We start from the raw sequence: 22,691 nt of genomic DNA, 5'->3' as shown, positions 1-22,691 counted from the left end.
TTGTTTCAGTTCTGCAGATGGTTGGGGAGCTTGTGTTTTTTAGCAAGAATTTTCTAGATCTTTTGGCTTGAACCATCTGAATAACGGCCTCAAGCTTTTGCATGGTTCCCACTGGGTGGGCTGGGGTGGGAGGGGCTGTCGTGCGTGGTCCGGGAAAGCTGGAGAAGGCTGTTCCTTTGCCTCGAGCCTTGGATTTCTTATCTGTGAAATGGGAGGCTGCAATGATGAAGGGCAAAGTACCTTTTTTTTTCCAGCTCTGAAAGTCTAGGATATTTCACCACTGGAAGACCAGCAGACAATGTCATGACAACTCAAGAGGATACAACAGGGTTTCTTCAAAAGACAAGTCTTTGGACCATGTCAAGACCTGGAGCGAAGAAGGTAATGAACTCCTACTTCATAGCAGGCCATGGGCCAGCAGTTTGCTACTACTCTGTCTCTTGGTTAAGGCAAGGTCAGTATTATTGTTTTGATTTTACAGATGAGGAAACTGAGTCCCAGTGAGGTTAAGTGTCTTGCCCAGCCACAGCACAGAGAGCAGGGGCTCTGCTCCATCTTCACCATTCTTCCCACCACTGCCCCTGACCTTCAGAGAGTCTGAGAACATTCTTGTAGCTGTTGAGCTATGAGCATAACTGTCATCAGCTGCTGCTGAAACTGTACCCTGAGAAGCAAGGGAGAGGGTCGCTGAATTTTCACCATGGTTCTTTGCCAGGCAACTATGCTAAAAAACATCTTTTCCTCCCCAGTATGTTAGTAGGAGGCAAGCAGATTGTTATAGCCTTCTGTCTTCTTGTAGATAATGGTGGCAGGCTGGCCCTGACTCAGGAGATAAAGGGATCTGAGAGGACCACAGCCACATGAGAAGGCCAGCTCCTGTAGGAGGCTGGCTGGCCTCTGCAGAGACAGCACTGAGCTGCCCCTGGGGTCATGGGTAGGACCCATTCCCTCGTTAAAGATATAAACTCCTCTACCTGGCCCTTCATAACCTGCCTGTGGCCCATCTTCTCAAGGTCATCACCCCCTCCCTGGACCCATTAGGCCCACCAGGTTCCCAGATTCTGCCCATGAGTTTCCAGAATGTCCTTTCCCATCCCTCCACCCCATTCTCTGCTTCTTACATTCCTTTAATACCCAGCTGAAATCTTACCTCCTCTAAAGAGTCTTCCCAGTTTCTCCAACAAGAAGTACTCTCGCCTTCCACCTACTCCCACTGTGACTCTGGTATCCACTCTCTGCCTAGAGTGACATTGGTAGGAATGTCTGTGGCTTGCTATTGGGCATCAAGCACTATGTTATGTCATTTAATGCAGTATAAGATCTCATTTAATATGGGAGCTATTCTTCTTAGACCCATTAAACAGATGGAAAAATTAAAGCTCAGGAAGGCATCCTCTCACCCAAAGTCATGCTGCTATTAGATGAAGAATTAGGATTTGAACCCAGGTCTTTCTGACTATAAGGTTCATACTCTTTGTTACTTACACCTTCTGCTTCCCACTTCCTTAGGAAGCAGCCATTTCCTTTGTAATCGACTGTAAGCACTGGAGGACGGGGCCTGTGTTTCGTTCACCATCTGAGCCCCTGGGATGCCTGGCTGAGTGTCCTGGATCCAGGCACTGCTCCATGAATGCTGAATTGAATTCGGTTACACCTTCTGCATATTACAAAACTCCCATCACCAGAGCCCCCTTTGTGAGTGGCCAAGATCTTTTGTCCTCTCCCCTTCCACCCCAGGAAGGGGAACACCTGAAATCAGGTGACAGCTAACATTAAGTGACAGCTGAGTGAAAGGCAAGAAAAGGGAGGGAGCAAGGGGGAAGGCAGGCAGGATTGCAGGAGCCAGGAGGGAGCTCAGAGAAGGAGGAGGGCTGTCCTGTTGAATCTGGCCAGCTTGCAGTTACTTAGAGTACAAGATCTGGAGTTACCAGACCCAGCCTCAAATCCTAGCTCTTCCACAGTAGCTGGGGAAACCTGGGCAAGTTGTTGGACCTGAGTTTCAGTTTTCTTTTCCATAAAATGGGCATGTCAGGGTCGGGGGGCGGTGTGGTGGGGGGAGAATAAAAAGGGCATGTCACTGTCCTCACTAGACCTCTTCATTCAGGAGGAATGAGGTTGTGTCTGAGGGAGAGAGGGAGTGCTGCCTATGGGGCTGTTACCTACTTGAAATGGGGACAGTTGGAGGACCAGCACAACCTGAAATGGCTTCCCCATGAAGTCATTGAGCCCTGAAGGCCTGTGGCAGCAGGAAACTCACAGAATCACAGGCCCATAATAAAGACCTTGGAGACAATTCAGTTTGGCTTTCTTACTCCAAGAGGCAGCACAGCATGGTGGACTGATGGGAAGCTCTGCCAGCAACGGGTTGTTCCCAAATCCTGGCCCCCACTTGCTAATTGTGTAGCCTTATGCATGCCACTTTGTCTGTCTCAGACCGCTGGTTCCTTATCTTTTTTTTTTTAGAGACAGTGTCTCGCATGTTGCCCAGGCTGGAGTACAGTGGCGTGATTTCGGCTGACTGCAAACTCCGCCTCCCAGATTCAAGCAATTCTCTTGCCCCAGCCTCCTGAGTAGCTGGGATTACAGGCTTGCATCACCATGCCCGGCTAATTTTTGTATTTTTTGTATGGACGTGGTCTCACCATGTTGGCTAGGCTGGTCTCAAACTCCTGACCTCAAGTGATCCGCCTACCTCAGCCTCCCAAAGTGCTGGGATTACAGGCATGAGACATCGCGCCTGTCCTGGTTCTTCATCTTTAATATGAAATTCAAAGTAGTTCCTTTGCCACAGCACTACTGGGAGGATCAGAGACCCAGACAATAACAGCTGGTCATTCGCTGGCCCTGTGGGAACTGAGGCTCAGAGAGGGAAAGTAATTCACCCATGGTCACACAGCAGGTTAGCGAAATCAAGCCTGTGCCCAGGCCTCCCGAAGCCCAACCCTGGGCTAATCATCAGATAGCTGTGGCCTTATCGCAAAGAAGGCTGAGACTACCCTTGGACATGCAGCCAAGGAACTCATACTGGGAATCACTGGTGGGATTCTGTGTCTCACTGAGCTGAAATAATTGCTTGGGTTGCCTGTGGATGGAGTATGGCAAAAAGCCCAAGTCAGAGCCTAGGGTCACATGTCCAACCTGGGGTCTAATCCACAGTATAACCCTGGCCATGTCGGGTCACCTCTCTGAGCCTCAGTAGTTTCTCCACTTACAAAATGGGGACAAGAATTCCTGGCAGTGCAAAGGAATCATATAAGACACAGACTATTTCTTTTCTTTTCTTTTTTTCTCTTTCTCTCTCTTTCTTTTTCTTTTTCTTTCCTTCCTTCCATCTCTTTTCTTTCCTTTCCTCTTTCCTTCCTTTTTTTTTTTTTTAGACAAGGTCTTCCTGTGTCACCCAGGCTGAGCGCAGTGGCGCAATGCTGGCTCACTGCAGCCTTGACCTCCTGGACTCAAGTGATCCTCCCACTTCAGCCTCCCAAGTAGTTGGGACTGACTACACGCCTGGCTAATTTTCTATTTTTTGTAGAGACGGGGTCTCAATGTGTTGCCCTGGCTGGTATTGAACTCCTGGATGCAAGTGATCCTCTTGCCTCAGCCTCCCAAAGTGCTAGGATTACAGGTGTGAGCCACCATGCATGGCCCAGAGCTATTTTCCCAGCAGCTACCCGTGAGCTCCCACTGGGCACCTCACTATGCATCCAGCCTGTGTTGTCACTAGCAATGGCTTCATTTAGTTCTCACAACAACCCTGCGTGGTGGGAACCTAATTTGTAGATAAATGGCTAGGAACAGGTAGAACCAGGATCTGACCTCGAAAGGTATTCTCTATGTGCATTCTCTTGCCCCTCCTCTTTCCCTACCTAACTTGGGCTCCTTCTTCAGGTTTCAGTATCACCCTGACTTCTTTTGGAAGGATCCCTTGGCCTCAGGCTGGAGTGGGCACCTGCCCTAGCCCACAGAGCTGGGTTTCTCTCTTTCTTCAACCACACAGGGAGCACCACTATGCAAAGACCTCATCGCATTCACAGCCATCTCCCCAGAGCCTTGCACTGTACTTGGCATATAGCAGGTGCTCAATAAATATCTGCCAAATGACTGAATGCATCTCGCCAGCCTCAGGATGCCACCAGGCCCTGAGGGAGCCAGGAAGATCAGAGGAAAGCTTTTGGATTCCTGCCACGCCTTACATTAGCAACATCTTCTCTGAGTCCTGACAGCCAGCCTCCTGGGACACCATTCGAGCCAGCTGAATTCCGGTCACCGCTTCACCTTGGAAAGGCATCCGCAGCCCTCACCAAGCGGCCCCGTAATTGACGTCACAGCGGGGCCAGGAGCTGCCCTGTTAATATTTAATGTGGCCTTCACTGCGGCAAAATACAGCCTCCAAGAGCTGGAGGGGCCACGCAGAATCTCCATAGGGTTGTGAGGAGGGCACAGATGGGAAAGGGCTTTATAAACCATAAAGCGCCCAACAGATGAGCATTCTGCCGACCCATTTCAGTCCCTGGCTTAACTCAGAAAGAGCCGGGGCTGCACATGCCTGCAGTGGGACAAGAAGACTGCTGACCGAGCCCGAACACTAAATCAGTGGGGGATTAGGGGCTCCTGGGTACATTCCATGGAGACAGCGGGAGGGCAGAGCACTGGCGCCAGCCAGACTTGGACTCCACTCCAGGTTTGCCCCCTGCACAGCTGTGTGACTGGGTCATCAAGTGGACTGCTGAGCCTCAGTCCCCTGTATCTGTGAAATGGGAATGATGCTTTCCTTGTAGCACTGCTGTGAGGATTCAGTGAAACGAGTGATGCCGAAGACCTAGCTTCACTCATTGCAGGCTGTCAACACAGGCTGAGACCCTTCTCCAAAACCAGGCCTGGGACCTGAGGTTGGAGAGAGGATACACGGGGCCCCTTCAGGCATTCATCGGGCAGAGTGATGGTGGGAGGGAAGGAGGAGCAAGGAGGCACAGGAAGGATGACCTGGGAGCCAAGCATCTCAGGTTTGGACTTTGCACCTGGTGGGTGAAAAGGATGGATGGAGGGCCCCAGGATGGCAGAAGCAGAAGGGCCCTCATGGACAATCTCTCTGATCATCTGACCCCTTTGTTTGGCAGATGAGCATCTGGGAGGGAGTAAACCGTGCCAGGGGCTCACACAGCACAGCTGGGGTCTGACTGGCCTGCAGCCCTCTGGGGCTTCATCAGCTGGGGTTTATCCAAGGCCACATGCCTAGTCAGGGAGGCAGATGTGTTGGAAGACATGATGCAATGGCCCCATTCCTGGTAGTGACCTCCACTTCTTTGGCCTGGACAATAGGAGGAACCTCATCCCCCGCCCCTTCCTGGTCTCCCTCCAGTCTATTTTCCCACGAATCCTGGGAGCTTCCCAAAATGTAAATCTGACATTGTCCTCGCCCTGCTTAAAACCTTTCCATGATCCCACACTTAAGGTCTCCAGAGAAAATAACAGGAGGCTCAGTTAAAACTGAATTTCAAGCTGGGTATGGTGGCACACACCCGCAGTGCTACTCAGCAGGCTGAGGCAGGAAGATCGCTTGAGGCCAGGAGTTTGAGGCCAGCCTGGGCAACATAGTGTGACCCTGTCTTAAAAACAAACAAACAAACAAACAAAAGCTGAATTTCAGATAAACAATGAATAATATTTTAGTATAAGAACGTCCCAGAAATTGCACACACATACTACAGAAATTATTTGTTGTTCACATGAAATCTAAATTTAACAGGACAACCTGTATTTTAATTTGCTAAATCTGGTGTTCCGACATACATTGCCCTCAGGAAAAAGGATAAAGCCTTTTTTTTTCTTTCTTTCTCTTTGAGACGGAGTCTCAAAAGCCTGTCACCCAGGCTGGAGTGCAGTGGCGCCATCTCGGCTCACTGCAAGTTCCGCCTCCCAGGTTTAAGCGTTTCTCCTGCCTCAGCCTCCTGAGTAGCTGAGACTACAGGCGTGCACCACCATGCCCAGCTAATGCTTGTATTTATAGTAGAGACAGAATTTCACCATGTTGGCCAGGTTGGTCTCGAACTCCTGGCCTCAAGTGATCTGCTTGCCTTGGCCTCCCAAAGTGCTGGGATTACAGGTGTGAGCCACCGCACCTGGCCAGGAAAAAGGATGAAGTCTTTAGTTAGCCCATGAGACCAGTTTCTCCCTGAGCTCATCCCTCCACTCTCTTCCACATGGACCCTCTGCTTCAGACACAGCTTATTGCCTCTACTTGAGAAACTCAAGCCCTCCCTCCCCTCTGTCCTTTGCAGATGTCCTTTCATTGGAACCCTCTTGGTATCATCTCCTCCTCCCAGTGCCCCACAGTGCTTAACCTGACTCATCCTCAGGCCTCTGAAGCATCATCACTTCCTTTCAAGGCCTGTGTTGTGTCTCCTCTGGATCCTCACAGTGCCTCTCTCTGTCTGTCCCGTTCACGTGGCATATGGTAAGGGTTCAGCAAACATTTGTTGCAGTGAATTACTAAATTCCACAGCCCCTTACACTTTTCCTATCAACAGTTTCCCCTCCTTCAGCCAAATCCTATGTGCCCCTCAAAGCCCTGTTGGAACCCTATCTCCTCCAGGCCTTCCCTGAGCCCCACAATCCTCCCAGCTCTTTTCTTCTGAGATGCATCTGGTATGTCTCAGTCACATCCGGGGCAGCAAGCAATCTTTTTATCCCATAAGCTTGGCAAGATCGGCAACCCTCAGACTTCCCAGCTATGACCTGTGGTGCTGAGCACTGTGCCTTCCTGCCAGACAGTGCTCAACAAACGCTGGTGAGCCTGGGGGAAGCCAAGCTGAGCTCCTGTGTTGGCCTCTCCTCCCTGCCACTGGCCGATAACCAAAATGCTAACCCAGCCTTGAAGCAAAGCATCTTACATCCTGTATTCCTAATGGAGCCAGGGAGACATCCTTAGTTCCCACTTTACAGGACAGGAAACTAAGGGAGTAGAGGAACCCATTTGTATTAGTCAGGGTTCTCTAGAGGGACATAATCAATGGCATATATATATGTGTGTATATATATATATGTGTATATATGTATGTGTGTATATATGTGCATATATATATAAAGGGGAGTTTATTACATATTAACTCACATGATCACAAGGTCCCACGATAGGCCATCTGCAGGCTGAGGAGCAAGGAGAGCCAGTCCGAGTTTCAAAACTGAAGAACTTGGAGTCCAATGTTCGAGGGCAGGAAGCATCCAGCACAGGAGAAAGATGTAGGCTGGGAGGCTAGACCAGTCTCTCTTTTACATTTTTTCTGCCTGTTTACATTCTAGCAGCACTGGCAGCTGATTAGATGGTGCCCACCCAGGTTAAAGGTGGGTCGGCCTTCCCAGTCCACTGAGTCAAATGTTAATATCCTTTAGCAACACTCTCACAGACACACCCAGGATCAATACTTTGTATCCTTCAGTCCAGTCAAGTTGACACTCAGTATCAACCATCACACCATTGTTCAAGGCTCAGGTCTCTGGATGCCATCCTACCCCAGGGTCTTTGCACCTGCTCTTCCTCTGCCGTGAACACTCTTCCCAGAGATCTTGACATGGATGATGTCGCAGATTAAAGATGGCCACATAGGCCAGGCATGGTGGCTGACACCTGTAATCCCAGCACTTTGGGAGGCCAAGGCAGGAAGACAGCCCCAGGCATAAGTTCAAGACCAGTCTGGGCAGCATAGTGAGACCCCATTGCTACAAAAAATAAGAAAAAAACAGCCAGGCAGGGTGGCACACTCCTGTAGTCCCAGCTACTCAGGAGGCTCAGGTGGGAGGATCACTTGAGATTAGGAGTTTGAGGATGCAGTGAACTATGATTGTGTTGCTACAGTCCTGCCAGGGCAACAGAGCAAGACCTTATCTCTACGAAAACAGTTTTTTAATTAACTAGGTGTTGTGGTGCATGCCTACGCAGGAGGCCAAGGCAGGAGGATTGTTTGAGCCTGGGAGCTTGAGGATGCAGTGAGCTATGATTGTGCCACTGTACTCTAGCGTGGGCAATGGAGTGAGACCCTGTCTCAAAAAATTAAAAAAAAAAAGATTTCATACGAATCACAACTTTGGTACACCTCAAAATCATTTTTGTTACTATCTGCAATGTGGATTGTGTCTCTTTTTATATAAAATATAATATTTATCAATTTATAAACTTATAAAATACAAAGATGGAGTTTCACCATGTTGGCCAGGCTGGTCTTGAACTCCTGGCCTCAAATGATCTGCCCACCCTGGCCTCCCAAAGTTCTGGGATTACAGGTGTGAGCCACTACACCTGGCTGATCATGTCTCATAAATAAGGCCACAAATACTTTGCTGCTCCCCCCACATCAAGAAGTGGCATCCCTTTCCCTGCCCTTTGAATCTGGGCTGGGCTTGTGACTTGCTCTGACAACAGAATGTGGCAGAAGTGACCCTTTATGAGTTCAGGAGCTTAGGCCTCAAGAGACCTTGCAAGCTTGTGCCTTCCCCCTCTTGGAATGCTGCTCCTAGACCACCACATAAGGCAGCTGGTCTACCAGCGGGAGGATGGGAGGCCATGTGATAGGGATCTGAGACACCCCAGTCAACAGCCAGCACCAACCACCAGATGTGTGAGAGAGGCCTTCTTGGACCTTCCAGCTCAGCTGTGACTCCAGCTGAATGCAGCTGCATGTGTGACCAGGAGAAACAGGCAGAGGAACTCAGGCCAACCAGACTCATGAAAAATAATAAATGGTTGTTGTAAGCCACTAAGTTTGGGGGTTTGTTAGGCGGCTATAGATAACCAAGACAACTGCCTCCTCCTCATTCAGGTGCCTGCTCCCTTCCCCTTCAGTCCTTTCCCTCCCCGCTCAAACCCCTACCAATTGCTGTTTATGCCATTATCCTGTTTCATCCTGTCCAAGGCATTTATCGCTGTCTGAAACCATGATGTATTCACTTATGGACCTGCAGTGCATTTCCGCCACAAGGCTGCAGTTTCCATGAAGGCAGGGGCCAGAATGGTTTGTTCCCTACCATCTCCCTTGAGCCTGTGTGTGTGGTGTCTGGCACAGAGAAGCTGTGTAATTGTTGATGGAGAGATTGTGTGCCTGCCCCTTGCTGCTGTGGCACTTGGGGGAGCAGCGTGGCAGGTGGGAGCTCCTGCCTGGTTGTGTCTTCCAAAACTGATGCCCTTGGGAGGGCAGGAGGGCAGGCCAGGTGGCTGGGCTCTGTTTCAGGGGCAAGAGCTTCAGGGAGCCCAAGTTGAGTAGGAAGAAAAGGAAACTGCCAAAATGTTCATTTTCAGCAGGGGCTTAGATTCAGGCCAAGGAAGTTACTGGGGCTTCTCTCCTCCAGGTTAGCTGCAAATTACCAGCAGCCCAGCCACGCCCTTCTGTAAGATCACCAAGCTGAGAAACTGGGCAATGGGAGAGAGTGTTGGGGACACTGAGTCACTTCCCAGGGGCCAACTATTTCCAAGTCCCTCAGAGTCCTCAGAGTCTGCTTTTTCCAGTGCCAAGGAATTGGTCCAGTAGCCACAGCTTCAGTTGAGGAAAAAATGCATACCCAAGAGAAAAAGAATCAGCTCCAGGGTGCCTTTCTCTTTTTTTTTTTTTTTTTTTTTTTGAGACAGAGTCTCGCTCTGTCACCCAAGCTTGAGTGCAGAGGCGCGATCTCAGCTCACTGCAACCTCCGCCTTCCGGGTTCAAGTGATTCTCCTGCCTCAGCCTCCTGAGTAGCTGGGATTACAGGCATGTGCCACCACTCCTGGCTAATTTTTGTATTTTTACTACAGACAGGATTTCACCATGTTGGTCAAGCTTGTCTCGAGCTCCTGACCTTGTGATCCACCTGCCTCGGCCTCCCAAAGTGCTGGGATTACAGGGGTGATCCCAGGTGCCACTTTAAGCTATCATTCTACATTCTGTAGGAACAGAGACAGCATCACCATAGTTCAAGCCAGGCTACTTTCAAGTTAGGTGGACTTGTGTTGGTATTATCTCTCCATGACTGTGTGACCTTGGGGATGCTGCTTGACCTTCCTGAGCACCGGTTTCTGCATCTATTAGGAGTGGACAGTGAAGACCGAACTCCTAAGGTTGTGATGAGAATTCAGTGAGAACATGCATGCCCAGCACAGCTTCAAGCACACAGCAACAGTAAAACCAACTGCAGGTAAGCTTATGAGTACTTCTTCACCTGTTGGCACATAGGGGTTGAGGGGAAAAGCAAGGTTTGCAATTAAAAGCAGACCCTTCCTGGAGACCAGAGCCACATTGAGGGGTTGCCTGGCCAAGACTAGGGCTATGGTATGACCCCTTGGTCCACAATGGACTGCCTGATTCTAACTGGCTTCTGTAACAAATGAGAAGACCACTCAGAGAAGCCCTTAGAGGGCCTCCAACCCTCCTGGAAGCCCCCTGGTATAGATAGGTCAGTGGTTTGGAGGTAGAGCTCTGACAAGGATTCAGAAGGCCTGGGTTAAAAGCCCAGCTCTGGCACTAATGTGCTGTGTGACATGGAACAAATCATTTGCCTTCTCTGGGCTCTAGTGTCCTCATCTATAAAATGGGTCATTAATCTCTGACTTACTGAACTCATAGGGTTGTTGAGGTGATGAGATAATTTAGATGAAATAGTGCTTTGAAATGCATTTGCTGTTTGGTGAATAAAAAGGGGAGAGATATTAAAACTGAAAGGACCCCTGGCAAAGCCCCTCTAAAGCCTTTAAACCAGGCAATATAAAAACGAGTTCAAACCCTGGCTTTTATTAGTAACTTGCAAGACTTTGGGCAAATGAGTTAACCCCTGGCACTGCTAGTGGTGTGATTTTTCTTCTGAGGGAGACAGGACCCATGGAGCAAGAAAAGGCTGGAAGAAGCTGCAAGATACAGGGTAGACAAGATGAGGAGGAGAAGCCCACCAGCCTCCAAAACCCCTGAGCAACCGGTGGCGGGGAGGTCCCCACCTGACTGTGAGCTTAGGTGGGGCTACCTGTTCCCCTTTCCATCCCCCACAGGCAGTCCTCTGGATCTCAGCCCACCCCAGGTAGATGGTGACTCAAGTTGTTCTGCAGGGACTGGTCCCCCTGCTTCTGTTGCCATGGCACTGCAGCACGGCCTGGCCAATCAGGAAGGAGATGAGTATCTGAGTCTCTGTTGCTAAAGCTGGAGCAGGACACCTAGCCAATGGGAAGGGCAGCAGAGTGGAGCCACCATGGAAACCAAAGCAGTGAGGTTCAAACCATGTTTTTTGTCTCTATGTCTCATTTTCAGGGGGTGGGCTGGGTTTTCTGCATTCCTTTTTTTTTTTGCAAAGAGCATCTTGCAACCCCAGGAGGATATTCAGGAGTCACGACGGGGTGCATAACAAGAGGCATCTTTAAAGAGTCAGAAAGGACTCCAACTCAGCAGGGCACAGCTTCAGATGAATTATTCCCCCAGATGCTCAGCATCACCTGTGTCTATGATCTTAGCTCATCCCCACAGTTCTACCTAGCCCCATCTGTCCTAGGAAATAACTGCAGGCTGCAGAAAAATCCCCACCCCCAAAGTAAGAAAAGGAATGTGGGGTCACCTCCTTATGCCCAATAGCTTTGTGGCTTTGGACAAACTCCTTAACCTCTCTTTCTGTAGGCAAAGTAGTGGAGTAGCATAGAGACATGGGTCAGACACGGGGGCTGCCCCAGTGTAAAATTAGAAGATTGGGAAAATGGGTTCTGTGATTCCTTTCAGATCTCACATTCTAGACTTGATGCTTTTTCACCTTCAGGCTCTGGATAAAGTGGATCTACAAGAAATAACTTCCCAAGGAGTAGTCCTGTAAATAGCATGAGTGGACAAATAAGACTCAGGCTGCTTTTTGCCATGAAATTGCCAGACAAGGGGGGATGTCTGTTTCAGAGTCCCGGGCCAGGGGAGTGAAGTCACACAGCCACCTGCATGCAGAGCCCAGAATAGAATACCTAGCTCCCTTTACCCTGCAACATGCAATCTTCTTAAACCAGTCTTCTTATCCTTGGGTGGGCAATCAGGGAGCTGTGCACGCCCACACCTCCAACACCCTTTATTTTGCAAACATAGGCATAAAAACAACTGCAAGGGAAAATGTGTCCCACCCCTTCCCCACTCCCTTCTGGCTTTCTCTCTGTTGCCTGGCAACAGTTTTATCCAGAAACCTGGGTGTCATCCTAGATAACTCCCTCACCCTTATCCTTCCCACAAAACCCATGGCCCAATCATGTCCATTTTATCTCCTAAATGGCCCTCAAGTCCATCCACTCCTCCCCTCCCCCCATCACCTCCCCAGTCCAAGGTTCCATCATGAATTTCCTGGACATCTACATTAGCTTCCCACAGGCCTCTGGCTTTCACACTTGCTCATCCCATCCTCTGCTTCCATCTTCTATAACCACAGCCAAAATAATCGTTTAAAAATACAAATCTGATCCTGTCACCTGCTCCTTGCTTAGAACCTCTAAGAATAAAAATCAAAATCTTCAGCATGCCCAAGAGAACTGCATGGTCAGGCCTACTTCCCAACTTTATCTTGCCCTGTGCGTGCCCTTTCCTCTCTTCCCGAACATTTTTTCCTCCCCAATTCTTCTACTTAATCCTGCTCACTCTGTAGTTCTCAGTTCTATGGTCACTTGGGGAGCCTTTGCTGACCTTCATGACTAGGTCAGATTGCCCTGTGATGGACTCTCCTAGCACCATGTGCCCTTTATGTCTGTAGCACTTATCATTGTCACAATTTTACCCTTATTTACCATTATTTGATTTATATCTGCAAGCCCTGCCTCACTCAATTTAAGCTTCATGAATGCAGTGATTTTGTCTTGTTCTCTGCTTGAAACATGGATGGATGGATGGATGGATGGATGGATGGATGGATGTTTGGATGAACACGAGTTGGATGAGTAGGTGTATGGATGGAGGGGTATATGGATGAATGAATGTTTGGATGTACAGGAATTAGATAGATACATGGATGGATGGGTGTATAGATGGATGAGTAAGTGTATGTATGTATGGATGGATGGATAGATACATGGATGGATGGGTGTATAGATGGATGAGTAAGTTTATGTATGTATGTGTGGATGGATGGATATATGGATGGATGGATGCATGCATGAATGGATGGATGGGTAGATAGATGGATGGGTGGATGTTTGGATGAATAGAAGTTGGACAAATAGGTGGATGGATGGATGGACAAGAATTTGATGAATAGGTATATGTATAGATGCATGAATGAATAGATGGATGTATATATGGATGGATGGATGGATGTTTGGATGAACACGAGTTGGATCAGCAGGTGTATGGATGGATGGGTATATGGATGAATGAATGTTTGGATGAACAGGAGTTAGATAAATTGGTGGATGAATGGATGGATGGATGCATGGATGTACAGGAATTAGATAGATATATGGATGGATGGGTGTATAGACGGATGAATGAGTGTATGTATGTATGTATGTATGGATGCATGCATGCATGAATGGATGGATGGGTAGATAGACAGATGGGTGGATGTGTGAATGAACAGGAGTTGGATAAATAGGTGGATGGATGATGGATGGATGGACAAGAATTTGATGAATAGGTATATGTATAGATGCATGAATGGATAGGTGGATGTATATATGGATGGATGGATGGATGGATGTTTGGATGAAAAGGAGTTGGATATATAGGTGGATGGATGAATGTGTGGGTGGATGGAGATAGATGGATATATGGATGGATGGGTGTACAGAGAGATGGATGCTCCCATTTTTCCTAGCTTACTTAGATCTAATCATATCTCCCTCTAGTCTGTGGCCAACTAATCTTCCCCCTGTTCATTCAGCATACACCAAGCATATCTGATGTGCCAGGAATATGCCCACAGTGCTGTGGGAACCCAAAGAAAGAGGTACTTCCATGCCCTTGAAACACCCTTGAAACTTAGGTAATAATAACAGCTACTTCCAATTAACATTTACTATTTGGCCAGGCACAGTGGCTCATGCCTGTAATCCCAGCACTTTGGGAGGCCAAGTCGGATTGCTTGAGCTCAGGAGTTTGAGACCAGCCTTGTCAACATGGCAAAACCTCATCTATAAAAAAAAAATACAAAAATTAACTGGGCATGGTGGTGCATACCTGTAGTCCCAGCTACCTGGGGGGGCTGAGGCAGGAGGATATCTTGAACCTGGGAGGTCGAGGCTTCAAGTGAGCTGAGATCATGCCACTGCACTCCAGCCTGGGTGACAAAGTGAGATCCTGTCTAAAAAAAAATTTTTTTTTTTACTACTCTGTGCCAGAGACCACTGTAGGCTCTCCTGAGAAGCTCTCACTCCTTTCTGTCTACTAACCTAGTAGTAGAAACCAGAAGTCTGATGGTATCTCAGAGTTCAGCTTAGGTGGGGCCTCCTCCAAGGATTCCTCCCTGGTCAGTCAGCCCTTGGCTGATCTCCTATCCTAAGAACTGCCCCAGCATGTGAGTCTGTGGTGCTCTTGCTGGTCTTTGCTCATAAACTGCTTTTCTTTTTCTTTTATTGAGATGGAGTCTTGCTCTATCACCCAGGCTGGAGTGCAGTGGCACGATCTCGGCTCACTGTAGCCTCTGCCTCCTGGGTTCAAGCGATTCTCATGCCTCAGCCTCCCGAGTAGCTGGGATTACAGGAATGAGCCACCACACCTGGCTAATTTTTGTATTCTTAGTAGAGACGGGGTTTCACCATGTTGGCCAGGCTGGTCTCAAACTCCTGACCTCAGGTGATCCTCCTGCCTCGGCCTCCCAAAGTGCTGGGATTACAGGCGTGAGCCACCACACACCACTTCATAAACTGTTTTTCTCTGTGAGTCCCTTCCTCTCCACCAGAGAGTGGCATTCCTTATTTCCCAGGAATTAGTAAACTCCCTGGAGACAGATGTGCCAGTAATGTGCCCACATCTCACAAAATGCCCTTTTGTGGCCTGGGCACCCCTTCTTTCTTTTCTTTATTTTTGAAACAGGCTCTCACTCTGTCACCCAGGCTGGGGTGCAGTGGCGCGATCTTGGCTCACTGCAGCTGACTTCCTGAACTCAAGCAGTTCTCCCACCTCAGCCTTCCAAGTAGCTGAGATTTCAGGCACATGCCACTATGCCCAGCTAGTTTATTATTAATAGTAGTAGTAGAGACGAGGTCTCACTATGTTACCAAGGCTGGTCTCAAACTCCTGAGCTCAAGCAATCCTCACATCTTGGCCTCCCAAAGCACTGGGATTACAGGTGTGAGCTGCTGTGCCCGGCTGGCACCCCTTCTTTCAATCTTCACAGGACTCTGAGGGAGGCGTGATTTACCCCCATTTTAAACAGCAGGAAACTGATTTGCCCCGGGTCACACAGATAAAAAGTGGTAAAACTAGTGCTGAAACCCAGGTCGATTTGAATCTAAGGCCAAAATCCTTAACCAGTACCCCCAGGCTGGGATAGTCCCTCCAACAGCCCAAATATGGCTGCTATACCTGTGCCTGACCACCATGGGTGGGGTAGCCCATTCTATTGTTGAATTCCTGCCTGTCAAAGAGTTTATTCTAACCCAGTTGAAATATGCCCCTCTGAAACTGCGACCCGGTGACCCTGACCCTGCTCCCTGGTTACAGAACCAGTGCTTCCCCTCTTCCACATGGCAGCCTGTTAATAATTTACAGCCAGCCCTCCTGTCTCCCCTGCATCTGATCCTCTCCAGGGAGGGGCGACAGAGGGGAGAGACTGCAAACCTGGAACTACAAAACCCAAGTTCTCCTCCTGGCTCAGCCACTGTCCACAGACCAGTAAGTTTCAAAAGAAGATTAAATAGGTGATTTTGACAAACAAGGACACTGAAAAAAATGGCCAATGCCTGGCACCCTTGTTTCATAAAAGAAAGGGCATCCTGACACAGAAAAAAGTAGGGCAGACAATTTCAGAATTAATTTATCTTTATGAAAACTCCCGACTTTGTCCCTGTTTCTCTCGTTTCACCATGTCCTGGTGCTGACTCTGTGGGGGACTGGCCCAGGTCTGTAGGCCTTTGAGAACCTTTGCGCCAACCCATTAAAGAAAACACTGCTGGCCAGAAAAACCAAAGTAGAGGATTCCACCATCAGGACACGGTAAGTGACCCTGTTTGAAGAGGGAAGGAAGAGCTGAAAGTGCCTGGCACTGAGAAATGGCTGAGCTCAGGAAGTGAGACAGACTTCTCCATTGCATTGTGGTTTCATATCCAGTTTCTATCTCAGCTTAGAGGGACAAAGACTTTTCCTACTCCACGGGTACCCTGTGACCACCCAAGGTCACATCTCTAGCCAGCAGAACTCACTGGAAGTCAAGAAGGCTGTTTATGTCCCATGGCAGGAAGCCAGTGAGAAAGGCTGGTTTTATTCAAAGGCAGCAGATTTTCTCTTGGGGAAGTTTTGGGCTTGGTCTGCAGGATGACTGTCTAACCCAAAGGCTTTCTCATCACTCATTCATTCATTTATTTAATATTTACTAGATATCTTCTATGTGCAAGGCACTGTTCTAATGTTAGGAGTACCAAGGTGAGCAAAGAATGATTTGGTCTCTGTTCCCGTGGAGCTTAGCGTTGATTAGAAAAGGCTGACATTAATTCAAGTTGAAGGAATAAGTGTAAACTGACGGCTGTGATGAAGGCTACAGCAGAGGCACATGTTACTCTGAGAGTGTGATATAAGGAGGGTTCCCCTAGTCGGTGGTCATGGAAGGCTGAGATAGTAATGGCCAAGCTGAGATCGAAAGAAGGAAGAGTAGGCATTCACCAGGTGAAGAAGGAGGGAAAGCATATTCCAGGGAGAGTGCTTGGTGTGGGATGAACATAAATCACATGAAGAACTGCAGTGTGGCTGGTACGACAGCAAGGCGGTAAGCAACAGGAAAGAGCATGCAAGCTGAGGCTGGAGAGGTAGGTGGAGGCTCACATGTTGCTGGATAGGTAGGTGGGGTTTTCTCCTTAAGTGAAACAGGAAGCCACTGAAGGGCACTGAATGTGAAAAGTGGCATAAGTATTATTACTTGAAGGCAGAGAGGAATCAACAGCTGCCTCTTTCAGAAGTCAAACTGATGATGATAGTGGTGGTAATAAAAATAATGATTGGCTGAGCTTGGTGGCTCACGCCTGTGATCCCAGCACTTTGGGAGGCTGAGGTAGGTGGATCACTTAAGGTCAGGAGTTTGAGACCAGCCTGGGCAATATGGCAAAACCCCGTCTCTACTAAAATACAAAAATTATCCAGGCATGGTGGTGCGTGCCTGTAATCCCAGCTACTCACGAGGCTGAGGCAGGAGAATTGCTTGAGCCCTGGAGGCAGAGCTAGCAGTGAGCCGAGATCGCACCACTGCACTCCAGCCTGCGACAGAGCGAGACTCTGTCTCAAAAACAAAACAATAATGCCTGGGTGACAGAGAGAGACCTTCTCTCTAAAATTACTAACAGTAATAATAGTAGTAATAATAATAAGAGAGCTCATGTTACTAGGCCGGGCGCCTGTAATCCCAGCACTTTGGGAGGTCGAGGTGGGCAGATCACAAGGTCAGGAGATCCATACCATCCTGGCTAACACAGTGAAACCCAGTCTCTACAAAAAATTAGCCGGGCATGGTGGTAGGCGCCTGTGGTCCCAGCTACTTGGGAGGCTGAGGCAGGAGAAATGCTTGAACCCTGGAGGTGGAAGTTGCAGTGAGCCGAGATCGCACCACTGCACTCCAGTCTGGGCAACAGAGCAACACTCCGTCTCAAAAAAAAAAAAAAGAGTTTGAGAGACAACTTGGAAGAAACTTGGTTTGTAACTTAGACCCTTAATCCATGTGGTGTGTTCTGTCAATAAGCATGCATGCATGCATGGAGTGCCTGCTACATGCTAGGCACACTGAGGCTACAGCAGGGACCAAAAACAGTCCCAGTGCTTACATTCCACTGAGCAGAAAAGACAATGCAGAAGCAGGCAGATAATGCAGAAAATTTTAGATGATGTTAAGGGCTATGGGGAAGAGACAGGAGGACACAGAGGTGCTGCTTTCTAGACAGGGTGGTCAGGGAAGGCCTTTCTGAGAAGGCAGTGAGTGACACCCACAATAAGGAACCAACCAAGCCACAGTCTTGGGAAGAGGGTTCCAAGAAGAGGGGAGACGTGCAAAGGCCCTGAAGCAAGGGCAACCTTGGGGTGTCCATGGAACAAAAAACAGGAAAAGCTGCATCATTCTGAGTAGGAGGAGATGAGACTGGAGAATGGAAACTTCCAGAAGCTCAGGCAGGCCTCACAGGGCCTTATGGGTCCTGGCAAGGAGTTGAGGTTTCATCCTGAATTGATGGGAAGTTGCCGAAGGATCCTCAAGCAGGGGAATGATACAACCTGTTCTATGTTTGTTTGAGACAGTCTCACTCTGTCCCCCAGGCTGGAGTATAGTGGTGTGATCTTGGCTCACTGCAACCTCCACTTCCTGGGTTCCAGTGATTCTCCTGCCTCAGCCTCCTGAGTAGCTGGGACTACAGGCATGTGACACCATGCCTGGCTAATTTTTGTATTTTAGGTAGAGATGGAGTTTTGCCATGTTGGCCAGGCTGGTCTTGAACTCCTGACCTCAGGGGATCTACCTGCCTTGCCTTCCCAAAGTGTTGGGATTACAGGCATGAGCCACCACACCCGGCCTGTTCTATATTTTAAAGAGGGCATGCTGTTGCTGTGAGAATACATTCCTGAAGGCGAAGGAGGGTGCAAGAGGACAGTTAACGTTGTGTCGCATCAGATGAAAGTGGAGATGAGGAGAGGGGTCAGATTACAATATATTTTTGCTAATGGGTTAGATGTGGGGGATGAGGGAAGGGGAAATATAGGATAATTCTAAGGCTTTCTGCCTGAATAACTGGGGAGATGATGGTACAGTTACTAAATCCAGGAAGACTGTGGGTGGAACAGGTTTGGGTGAGAGCTGGGGGTTGGGTGCAGAGCTAACTCAAGAGTTGTGTTTTAGACACATCAAGTTCACTGTTCTCTTAAATCTCTAATGAGAGGCCAAGAAGGCAACTGGACTGATAGGTTGGAATTCAGAGGTGGGATGGGCTAGAGATCTTGAGACTTGTGGGCATGTGGATGGTAATTAGGATCTCAGGATTGGGTCACTGGCGGAATGCAATGAAGAAAAGAGGTCCAGGAGCCACAGACTGGGGTCTTCCAATGCGTGGAGACTGCACAGAGGCCAGCGAGGGAGGGAAGGACAGAAAGCCAATGGAGGAGGGCCCCGGGAGAGCCCCAGCTCCACTGACCAACCTTGTAACCTCAGGCAAGTTGCTTGCCTTCTCTGTGCCTCAGTTTCCGCTATGTGGACAAGGGGGTGGCCATATTCATCACTGAGGTGGCTCCAGCTTGATCATCCTGGGACACTCCTGAGAAAGAGCAGCAGCAGTTCTTGCAGCCACTTGCCACAGGAAGAGATCAAAGCTCAGGCTCCCCCATCTCGTTTCCAGGACTCCTACAATGAAACTGAATGAAATCCCAAATACAGCAAAACATAGCCCAAAGGTCCGCCACTCAGAGTTGGGGGCTGGGTAAGGTCATGGTGACCTGGAATAGAATCCAGCCTTTTTGTCACTTGCCAGCAGTGTGACCCCCAAGCCTCAGGTACTTATCTGTAAAATGCAGCCAACAGGACCCACAGCAAGGGTCTGTTGTTAGAACTAAGCCAAGTATGGCTGGACACAGTAGCTCACATCTGTAATCCCAGCACTTTGGGAGGTCAAGGCAGGCAGATCACCTGAGGTCAGGAGCTCAAGACCAGCCTGGCCAACATGGTGAAACCCCATCTCTATTAAAAATACAAAAATTAGCTGGGCATGGTGGCGTGTGCCTGTAGTCCCAGCTACTTGGGAGGCTGAGGTGGGAGGATCACTTGAATCCGGGAGGCAGATTTTGCAGGGAACCGAGATCGCACCACTGCACTTCAGCCTGGGCGACAGAGTGAGACTCTGTCTCAAAAAAAAAAAAGAACTAAGCCAGGTAACAAGCAAAGCATCCTGCATGGCTCCAGGCATGCATGCAGTCAATGATCAGCTCTTTCCTGCTTTAGGAAGACTCCTTCCCTGAATCAGGAGAGAGGGAGTCCAAGCTGGCTTCACTCTCAGAATAATGTAGTCCTGCTGCTGGTCAAGCCTGGGGCTGCCAGCTCTGTGCCACCGTGCATCTCACTTGCAGGGTACATGGTTACCCAGCTAATCACAAGAATTAGGGATCTGTAAAGACTGACTCGGTCATCTGCTGGAGCCTGGGGCACTGTGGAAGGTGGGAGGAGGGAGGGAGGACAACAGCTTCTAAGGCTGACTGTAGCTGTAGACTCACCCCAGCCTTTTCCCAGGCCGCGTTAGCCTGGCTGGCAAAGGGCAGTGATATGACAGCAGGGGAACACTATAGCAGAGAGTGAACTGGAACTCGAGCCAATGTGTTCAGCCCAGTGACAGCTCCTGGCTCAGTGTCTCCTAGAAGCAGCCCTGGAAGAAGGCAGGGACTGCAGGAGCAGCTGCTAGAAGGCGAGCTGGGCAGGCAGCTTGGATTTCTGTCCCGCCTCTGTCACAACCATTAGGCCAATGGCTCCACTTACTGGGCACCTCCAAGGTGGCAGGTGCCGTGCTAGGTGCTTAACTGAAGGGCTCTTCAACAACCTTGCAAGGAGGGCAAACATGTCCCTGTTGAAAAGATGAGGAAACTGAGGCTAACAGAAGAGGAAGCCTTGCCCAAGGTCACCCACCCTTCTAGACGTTCCTTCTTTTCAAGACATAGACAAGACACCCTTCCGCAGCACACACAGTCCTGCACAATTGGTTCTGCTTCCTTCTCCTGCTGCACCTGCCCCTTCCTCTCCCTTGGCCTTCCATCAGGTCTCCATGGAAACATTCAGAAGCCTTCCCTGGGCCCCAGAATAGGTCAGGCTCCCCCCACACCTTTTTTTTGAGACAGTCTCACTCTGTCGCCCAGGCTGGAGTGCAGTGGTGTGATCTCAGCTCACTGAAGCCTCCACCTCCAGGGATCAAGCGATTCTCTGCCTCAGCCTCTCCAGTAGCTGGATTATAATATAGGCACCTGCCACCACGCCGGCTTTTTTTTTTTTTTTCTTTTGAGACGGAGTCTTGCTCTCTGTCTCGCCAGGCTGGAGTGCGGTGGTGCAATCTCGGCTCACTGCAACCTCTGCCTTCTGAGTTCAAGTGATTCTCCTGCCTCAGCCTCCTGAGTAGCTGGGATTACAGGCACATGCCACCACACCCAGCTAATTTTTCTATTTTTAGTAGAGACGGGGTTTCACTATGTTGGCCAGGATGGTCTCGATCTCCTAACCTCATGATCCACCCACCTCAGCCTCCCAAAGTGCTGGGATTACAGGTGTGAGCCACTGCACCCAGCCATCGGCTAATTTTTTTTGTATTTTTAGTAGAGACGAAGTTTCACCATCTTGGCCAGTCTGCTCTTGAACTCCTGACCCCGTGATCCACCCACCTCAGCCTCCCAAAGTGCTGGGATTACAGGCGTGAGCCGCCGCGCCCGGCTCCCCTCACACCTTTCACAGTGGCCTCTCCTTTGTCTTTTGAGCACTTTTCACAACTATACTTATTACTTCACAACCCTAAAAATCGTTATTTGTGTAATTTTTTGTTTAATATCCTTCTCCCTGCACCTACGCGATGCCTGGCACATGGGTGACTGTTAATACATATGTGTGGAAAGCATGGTGACTAAACCTGTGAACAACAAATGAGCGAATAAACCACAAACAAATCTCCCTCCCGTGGCAATGGGCTGGCTGTGATTCCACTGGGACACAGGGACTTGTATAAAGGGGCAGCTCCCTTAGAGTCTACATCATAAAACCTAATAGGAACAGTATCTTGTGATCACTGTGACACGCAGCCCAAGGGGGCATGCATCAAGCAATCCCAAGATGTGTGCAGTGGGGGGTGAACACCCAGCTCCCTGCATGGGTCAGACCCCAGAGCTGGTCAGTTTCTCTGTTGTCCTCCAATCTGGCTTCCAGTGGTGGCAGCCACTGTCCTGGTTCCTGCAGAAGAGAGACGAAGGTGGCGAGGGGGTGTCTCACAAGGAGAACTGTGCTGGTTTCACTTCTGCTTTGAGGCGAGACACATCCTGTGTGTCAGACTACCCAGGGAGTGCTCCTGTTCTCCCAGCGCCAACCACCAACAGTGCAGTGACCAGGAGCAGGAGACCCTGGGGAGTCGGGACCAGGGACATGGCTCTCATGGCTGTGCAGGCTCTCATGGCTGTGCAGGGAGCTTGGCCCCAGGCCCCACCCTGCCTCCTTCCCTGCACGGCTGCCCCTCCACAGAGGCCACTCTCACTGGGTTTCTGTCTCCCATGCCCCATCTCATTGTGAGGAAAAGCCCAGCCTGGCTGGGGGGGGGATTAGGAGGGGGTGGGAGAATGCAGACGGGTTCAATCCCTCCTCTGCTCTGTGTGCTCAGTAACCCCAGGCAAGTCGCTGAACTTCCCTGAGACTCAGTTTCTCCTCTGAGAAGTGGGGGTCCCCACTCACCTCCATCAGGGCTGTCCCCAGGCCCTAGCAGGTTGGTGGACACACACTTGTTTGGGGTTCAATATACAAGTAAGCTCTTGCTGTTATCTTTTTTCTGCTTTCTTTTCCCAAGCTTCAGACTAGCTAGTGGTATATCATGTTCCTTG

The 22,691-nt window shown here is 49.4% G+C and overlaps 1 protein-coding gene across 1 annotated transcript in view; it reads left to right on the top strand.

The window, feature by feature from the left end:
- C7BH22orf24 (chromosome 7b C22orf24 homolog) overlaps positions 1–22,691 on the top strand; it is a 33,465-nt gene continuing 10,774 nt past the window's right edge. Inside the window, 4 exon segments of the mRNA XM_030816167.1 lie at positions 1–251; positions 253–381; positions 3,886–5,000; positions 10,050–10,155. Coding sequence (XP_030672027.1) covers positions 102–251; positions 253–381; positions 3,886–3,903 — 297 coding nt within the window. The 5' untranslated portion in view covers positions 1–101 and the 3' untranslated portion in view covers positions 3,904–5,000; positions 10,050–10,155.

The sequence above is a fragment of the Nomascus leucogenys genome, chromosome 7b (assembly GCF_006542625.1).
Source record: "Nomascus leucogenys isolate Asia chromosome 7b, Asia_NLE_v1, whole genome shotgun sequence".
Taxonomy (NCBI): Eukaryota; Metazoa; Chordata; class Mammalia; order Primates; family Hylobatidae; genus Nomascus; species Nomascus leucogenys.
This window is presented reverse-complemented; position numbering and strand designations above follow the sequence as displayed.